Raw genomic sequence first — 7,493 nt, 5'->3', positions numbered from 1 at the left:
CTAGAGCTCAGAGCTACGCTCTTTGATCAAGACTGTGGGGTTGAGGTCATCGAGGCGGGAGTGTGAGGAGCTGGCATTGATGGTGACGGATTTGGGGTGTGGAGTGTCCTGCACGTTGAAGGCTGTGAGGGGACAGCCCTTCACCGTGTTGCAGATGAGGGACTGGAGGGATGCACTGTTGATGATCTCCAACCCCACCTCACCACCGAAGGTGCTGGGCTTCCAGTATTCAGGAGAGCAGATGGGGTTCCCCATGAGGCCCTTTAAAGAGAAAGGGGCACCTAGTTCCACCATGGTCTCCCCAAAGATGGCATCTGGACGGGGCTTCTCGACCAGCAGGGCAGGGTACAGCTCCATGGCATCGATGTCTCCATAGAGAGCCTCCAGTTCAGCTGCCATGTCCTTTTCTCCTGGGGAACAAAGGGGAGTCGAGTCAATACATGGGTCCCTCACCTGCTCAACTTCCTTCCAATGTGCTTCCTACCATGGTCACCTGGCCCTGGACTATTTTGATGATAGCTTAGGTAAGCAGGATTATACTCTATTATCACTATTTATGATTCTTATTAGTTGATTATGCTTATGATGATAAAACATATTTGTGCTTACCATAATATGGCCATTTATGATCTGGATGTACAGCTGCCACTTTATCACCCCCAAAGTCCAAGACCCTTCCTGATGTCCTAATATTTCTTTTTATTGTTGTTTTTGTTTTTTGGTTTTTGGTTTTTGGACCACAACCAGCGGTGCTCAGGAGTTACTCTTGGCTCTGCGCTCAGAAATCAGTCTGGCAGGCTTGGGGACCATATGGGATGCTGGGAATCAAGCCCAGGTTTGTCCTGGGTTGGCTATTTACAAGGCAAATGCCCTACTGCTGTGCTATCTCTCCGACCCTCTAATATTACTTTTAATCCAAGTCATCAACCCCACTCACTCCCCTCTGTCATTTCAGTTTGGGGCCCCAAGGTTCTTTTTGGAGCAATACCTGGCAAGCTTTGTGCTCATGGGAACATATGGAGTGCCAGGGTTTGAACCTGGGTCAACTGCTTCCAAGGCAAAGGCCTACCCGCTGTCCTATTCTCCAGCTCCTGTCTTTCTTCTTTTTTTGTTTTTGGGCCAGACACAGCAATGCTCAGGGATGATTCTGCATTCAGGGTTCTGAATGGTGGTGCTCAGGAGATCCCTCCTAGCAGGTATCTGGAGGCCATATGGGTCTCCGGGAATTGGACTCTGGTCAGCAGTGTGCAAGGTAGTAAGTGCCTTGGGCCAGGACTCTACTAAGATACTGTTTCTCACCTGTGAGCTCTTCAAAGGACTGGTAGGGTCGAAGCAGAAAGCGCTTGCGGTACTCGTTGAAGGACTGGTACTTCATCTGTCTGCTCTGATCGATGGATGCCTGGGCCACCTTTTGAACCGCAGGGGGGACGTTCCTTCCACCAGCAACCTGCCAAGGAGCCAGGGGAAAACCAACAGCTTGAGCCCCAGAGATATACATTGCCAGAGATATAACAGAACCAGGATCATACATATGCAAAGAAGCTTCTGAACTCCTAGTACTATCTCTCCAGCTCTGAAAACACATTTTTAAGGGTCTTTGGGTTTTGGATTTTTGTTTTGTTTTGCTTTGGGACCACACCTGGCTCATTCCTGGCTATGCACTCAGAAATCACTCCTGGTAATGCTCAAGACACTAGAGGATGCTAGGAATTGAACCTGGGTCAGTTGAATGCAAAGCCTGCAAACCTTTTCTCTATTCTATCTCTTGGGCCCCAGCAACCCAGTCCTTTTGGGCTTGAAAACTCACCCTGCCAGCGATCTGCCTGCTGAAAGACTCCACAAATCCAGTTAGACCATGCTCCAGCAGGATGGAGTTGTTGTAGAGAAATTGCTGGTAGCTGTACTCTTGGTCATTGATCAGAAAAGAGTCAGGCAGCAGTGGGTGCCAGTGGTAGAGGGTGTTGAACTCAGATGCAATGCGGTTTTGGTACTGAAACTGCTGGCTGAAAAGCAGCTCTGGGTCAAATTTCAGCTTGAAGTTGTAGCCACTCAAATGTTGCACGTAGTCCTCGATCACAATCTTGATGGTTTCTCCTAGAGGTGGGAAAAGGCAAAAATGGTCATTTATATATACATACATACATACACACACACACACACACACACACACACACACACTTCTAGGGCCACATCTGGCAGTGATCTTGGGTTTCACTCCCAGGTCTATGCTCAGGGATCACTCCTGGCAGGACTCAGAGGACCCTAGGCAGTTCTGGGGATTGAACTGGAACAGCCACATGCAAGGCAAACTACCTCATCCCTGTATTACCACCCTCCCAGTCCAAGAACATTCATTTTTTTCTGGCTTTCATCTGCTTGCTTTAATCTACTTCTTGCCATCAAAACCCAAGGGCAGTTAGATCATAGTCACGGACTGGGGCAAAGCAAAGATGGATTTTTCACAGCCACAGTCCCCCCAGGATTATTGGAAACCCAGACTGGCCCTTCCCAGCTCCTGCCTTACCGATGAGGATCAGCCGGCTGGTCTGGAAAAGCTGCTCATCATCCCATTCCGGGTGCTCCTGCCGCAGCACATCACATACCCGGTTGTGCTCCCGCAGCCAGATGGTGGCATACATCATCAGCCCTGGCACCATCCCAAACAGCTCCTGGCCCACAGCAAATCGGAGGTGCTCGGGCACGTGCGGGGGGTAGATCATAGACACCTGGGTCTCAGCAACCGTGGGTGGGTACATCTCCCCATCTATGATCTGAAATAGTACAGACCCCAGAGTCAGTCATGCAGAGGAGCGAATCCGCACAACTGTGACTCTTAGATGGAGTTACTGGTCCTGTCCACACCCAGCAGCGCTCAGGAGGGCTTACTCCTGATTCTGCTCAGGGATCATGCCTGGTGATCCCAGAGACTATCTGGGGACATTATGATGTTGTGGATGGAATCTGCATTAGCTATGTGCAAGGCAGGTTTTCCTACTCACTGTGCTATTGCTTCAGCCCTGTGATTCCTAATTCTTCTCTGTTGGCTTCTTTGGGGTTATCCCCATCTGTGCTAAGGGCTAACTCCTGGTTACTATGCTCAAGAATTACTCCAGGTGTGCTTAGGAAACTACATAGGGATCCAGGGAAAATTATGGGATTCTGAGAATTGAACTCGGTCCAGCTGTGTGTAAGGCAAATGCCCTCCCCGTTGTCCTATCTCTCTAGTCCCTTGATTCTTAATCCTTAAGAGAAATAGGCAACAAACCTGATATTTCAACTTTCCATCCTTGAAAAGGCGCAGTTTATGCTGCCGGTCCAAAGTTTCACCATAAACATGATTCAAGTCCACCTATAAGAGAATATATCATTCACTTTCAGTCACACATTTTTAAACTATAGAATTAACACTGTTTCTCTGTTAAAGCTGTAGTTGATCTTTGCATAGTATATAAGTATTCCTATGAGTCTCTAAGAAATCATGTGCCTCATCACCAGATGGGTCTTACTTATTATCCTTTTTTGGTCTGGGGATACTTCCAGCAGTGTTCAGGGCTTACTCCTGGCTCTGTGCTCAGGGATCATTCCTGGTGGAGCTTGGGGTCCATTATGTGGCACCAAGACTAAAACCAGGTTGACTTTTGTGCTCTCATTTAGACATCTATGGTCCTTATGTTTTTAAAAACATCAAAAAATATTTCAAAATTAGCTTCTCATTAGAAAGTCAAACCATGTCATCCTACTCTCACCTTTCCTATCTCCTTGCTCTGACCAGCTGTTTTGTTTTATTTTGTTTTCATCACTTAGGATTTATTGCTGGTTCTGCTCAGGGATCACTCTTTTTTTGTTTGTTTGTTTTTTGTTTTTGGGACACGCCCGACAGCACTCAGGGGTTACTCCTGGCTCTATGCTCAGAAATCGCTCCTGGCAGGCTTGGAGGACTATATAGGATGCCGGGATTTGAACCACTATTCTACTTTGTTTGGTTTTTGGGTCAAACCCTGCAGTACACAGGGGTGTTTACTCCTGGCTCTGTGCTTAAGAATCACTGGTGGTGGGGCCAGCGAGGTGGTGCTAGAGGTAAGGTGTCTGCCTTGCAAGCGCTAGCCAAGGAAGGACCGAGGTTCGATCCCCCCGGCCTGCCATATGGTTCCCCCGAGCCAGGGGCAATTTCTGAGTGCTTAGCCAGGAGTAACCCCTGAGCATCAAATGGGTGTGCCCCCCCCCAAAAAAAAAAAAAAAAAAAAAAAAACAAAAACGAATCACTGGTGGTGTTTCAGGGACCTATATGGGATGCCGGAGATGGAACCCAGGCCAGCTACCTGCAGAGCAAGCAACCTCCCTGCTGTGCTATTGCTCTGACCCTGGTTTGGTTGTGGTTGACTCACCCCATGGCCCAACCCTTTGGTGAAGGCTGGTCCCCGCTTGTGGTCTGTCTTGAAGAACTGGTGTGTGAAGTGCTGGGCAAAGAAGGTAAACATCATGTTGGTGCCCTGGGGATCAGGGATGAACTTCCTTCTGAGAAGCACCTTTTCCACAACGTCCTTAGAATCTGGGAGCTCTTTCTTTCCTGAAAACGACAAGGCGAAGGTCAGGATTCCTCTAACAGACAGGAAGTGTCCATGAGCCAGTTCCTAACTCATCTGAGGAAAAATTAACATTCGGAACTGGGGCATCAGATCAACAGAGATATAAGGACACCCCACCACCACCACCCCACATACACACACTTCTCATTCCAATTTATTTCAGTATTCGCCTTTTACTTTTTGGGACAAACCTCAACACCCAGCAGTGCTCAGAGCTTACTCCTGGCTCTGCACTCAGGAATCATTCCTGCCAGTTCTCAGGGGACCTTCTGAGATGCCTGCCAGCTATGTGAGAGGCCTACCCACTGTGCTATTACTTTGGCCCCAGAACTTGTTTTTAATGAGTGAAATAGTATAACTACAAGTTAAAATGTTCATAGATTAGCTTTTATTTCCCAGAGATCTTGAAGATCTCATTAAATACATATTCCTATATATACATATATCCCCCCTTTTATCTCCCACAGAATGGCCCTCATGGTAGTTTACAATTAGATTTTCTGGGTAAGCTGTATTCTCCCTTCCCCAAGGAAGTCCTCCAGGCTTGTTCTCAGGACCTTACCTTTCACACCCATGGGTGTGGGGCAGTCGTTAGCCACAGGGGGAAGCGCCCTGGTGTAGTAGGAGAGGTTGGAAAAAGCCTCCCAGCTTTTATAGCCGTAGTGTACATTGTAGGTTGGCGGGCTTTCGATCAGATGTGACCTGGCTGAAATGTGGAAGGGGAAAAGGACGGTTTCATTTCTTCCTGTAAACAAGGCAAGTTCCCTACTGACTTTTGTGGTCAAATGTTGCAAGTGGCAATTTAATCCTGACCAACCAGGAAAAGATTTATTCCCTTTTTCAACATTTTTCTCCAAAGCCTGTCACTTGTACTCAATAAAAAGGAAAATAAAAAAGAGGGGATATAATACAATGAGCTTTTACACAAGACATTAGATGGTCCTGGCACCTAAATTTTCCAAATAGCCATCCATATATTGTTTCAGAGATGTTGATGTATTGGATGGCACTCAGCTCAGAAATACTCCCTTGCTAACTTAACTCCATATTCACCATTAACTTTTCCAACAACCCCTGGATGTGCTTGGGAATCCCTCCTGGCCAGTGGTCAGGGGACCATTTGGAATACCAGGGATCAAACCTCAAGTCAGTCGTGCACAAGTCAAGTAGCACCCTCCCCAGTAAACTACTGTACCCTTTCTTGATGTGCCAGCCTTCAGGAACCATCCCAGACCCTTTGGGCCATGGGCATTTAGGGTTGGAAAAGGCGATCAGTGCTGTGAGACCATCAGAACTGGACCAGTTTTCCTAAACTAGACTGAACTTGGGGGCAGGGGCAGGACAATTGATTTGGGTACAGAGATAGAAGGCAAACTCCACTGGTCTGTTTAAAAATCATTCAGAGAGAGGCCAAAGAAAGACGCTTGATCCTTGGTACCCAGGGGTCCCTCAAGTCCCACCAGAAGCGATCCTTGAGCACAGTGCCCAGGAGTAAGCCCAGAGCATCCCCCAAAGCAATGAAAATTATTCATTCTTTTTTTTTTTTTAAATCATTCAAGGGACCGGAGAGTTAGCACAGAGGTAGGGCGTTTGCCTTGCATGCAGAAGGACTGTGGTTCAAATCCCAGCATCCCATATGGTCCCCCGAGCCTGCCGGGGGCGATTTCTGAGCATAGAGCCAGGAGTAGCCCCTGAGCGCTGCTGGGTGTGACCCAAAAACCAAAAAAAAAAAAAATCATTTAAGCATATCTGGGGTTATCCAGCCATTTACAAAGTACATGCATTGTTCTTTGAGGAAGCGGAAAAATAATCTCTGAAAAGGCCGGGACTTACATGTCAAAACATATTTCATGATGGCATTTCTCAGGAAGGGAATTTTATTGACGATGGTCCACACGCCCTTGAAGTGGGTCAGTATGTAGTGCACGGTGTTCGGGGTGGGTTTCAGAGAGCGCTTGATCCAGGTCAGGAACTCAGCTGCAAGCGGGGATGGGGAGGAATTTAATTAGTTCGCGGGGTCCACGGGGCTGGGGCATGGGATGTTACTGCTGTTCCTACTGCAAAAAGTACTTACGCGTGGTGCAGTTTTCTCCGTAGAAGCCGGTTCGCGTACAGTCGCACTTGTACCGCTCAAAGCCGGCGCTCATGCAAACGCCTCGGTTCTGACACGGGTTCGAACAGCACGGGTTGGCTGCAGCGAAAAGGAACGGACAGCTCGATCATTGCACAAGAAAGGTTTAACAGAGCAGGGAAGGGGGTCAAAGGAACAGATGCAAATAGGGGGAGAGAAAAGGCGCTTTCCGAAGAGATGAATGGAAGTTTGGAAAGCAGCCTCTTCTTTGAAAAATCTGCTCCACTCCCACAACTCCCTCTCGGGAGGTGGTGGTGGTGGTTGAAAAACTCTCCTGGGCTTCCGCCTCCTGGGGCCTCCCCACCCGCAGCACTTCCAGGATCCCCCATGGGGCCTCCCCAGAGCGCCCCATAAATCGCGCTCCCGGTCTCTATCCACACTCGGGGGACTAGAGAACCCTAGCGCGGAGAAAGCGGCTCATCCCGGGTCCCTTCCCGATACTTCTTCTCAGTCTCAAGTCCCCTTTTCCTTCTTCTGGAGATTCCTGGGGTGCTCCGGGGGGGTGAGGGAACGGTACCCACCTGCGTGGCTGAGCGCCAGCGCCGCACACAGCAGCAGGGCGCGGGCGAGCATCATCGCGACGGGCGGCGCGAGGCGGGAGCTGGTGCGAATGCCGAGCGGGTGGGTCTTGGAGAGAAAGGATGCTGGAGCGGGTGCTGGAGCCGGTGCTGGAGCCGGTGATGGGGCGCGCGCACTGCAGATCCTGCAAGAAGAAGGCGCAGCGGGAGGACCTAGGGTTGCACCCAACACCGGCTGGCTGAGCGCCTGGACTCTAC

At 49.2% G+C, this 7,493-nt stretch overlaps 1 protein-coding gene across 2 annotated transcripts; it reads right to left on the bottom strand.

The window, feature by feature from the left end:
- On the bottom strand, positions 1 to 7,290 carry PTGS2 (prostaglandin-endoperoxide synthase 2). Of its 2 annotated transcripts, none has more exons than XM_049776490.1 (10): positions 7,239 to 7,290; positions 6,661 to 6,777; positions 6,420 to 6,563; positions 5,149 to 5,292; positions 4,386 to 4,567; positions 3,266 to 3,349; positions 2,525 to 2,771; positions 1,808 to 2,094; positions 1,300 to 1,447; positions 1 to 410 (listed from the first exon to the last, which is right to left on the bottom strand). In XM_049776490.1, exons 1-10 carry the CDS (start codon positions 7,288 to 7,290, stop codon positions 1 to 3), a joined length of 1,815 nt encoding a protein of 604 aa, XP_049632447.1. The 2 variants fall into 2 exon arrangements, with proteins under 2 accessions (XP_049632447.1, XP_049632446.1); XM_049776489.1 differs by having other exon boundaries at positions 6,661 to 6,800; positions 7,253 to 7,290.
- Positions 7,291 to 7,493: the final 203 nt, after the last annotated feature.

Source organism: Suncus etruscus, chromosome 7, assembly GCF_024139225.1.
Source record: "Suncus etruscus isolate mSunEtr1 chromosome 7, mSunEtr1.pri.cur, whole genome shotgun sequence".
In the NCBI taxonomy this organism is placed as follows: Eukaryota; Metazoa; Chordata; class Mammalia; order Eulipotyphla; family Soricidae; genus Suncus; species Suncus etruscus.
This window is presented reverse-complemented; position numbering and strand designations above follow the sequence as displayed.

Coding starts and splice junctions, on each gene's coding strand:
- PTGS2 (XM_049776489.1), bottom strand. CDS start 7,290: ATGCTCGCCCGCGCCCTGCTGCTGTGTGCGGCGCTGGC. Junction 3,350..4,385: donor CCAAAGGGTTGGGCCATGGG/GTGAGTCAACCA, acceptor ATTCTCTTATAG/GTGGACTTGAATCATGTTTA. Junction 2,772..3,265: donor ATGGAAAGTTGAAATATCAG/GTTTGTTGCCTA, acceptor GTACTATTTCAG/ATCATAGATGGGGAGATGTA.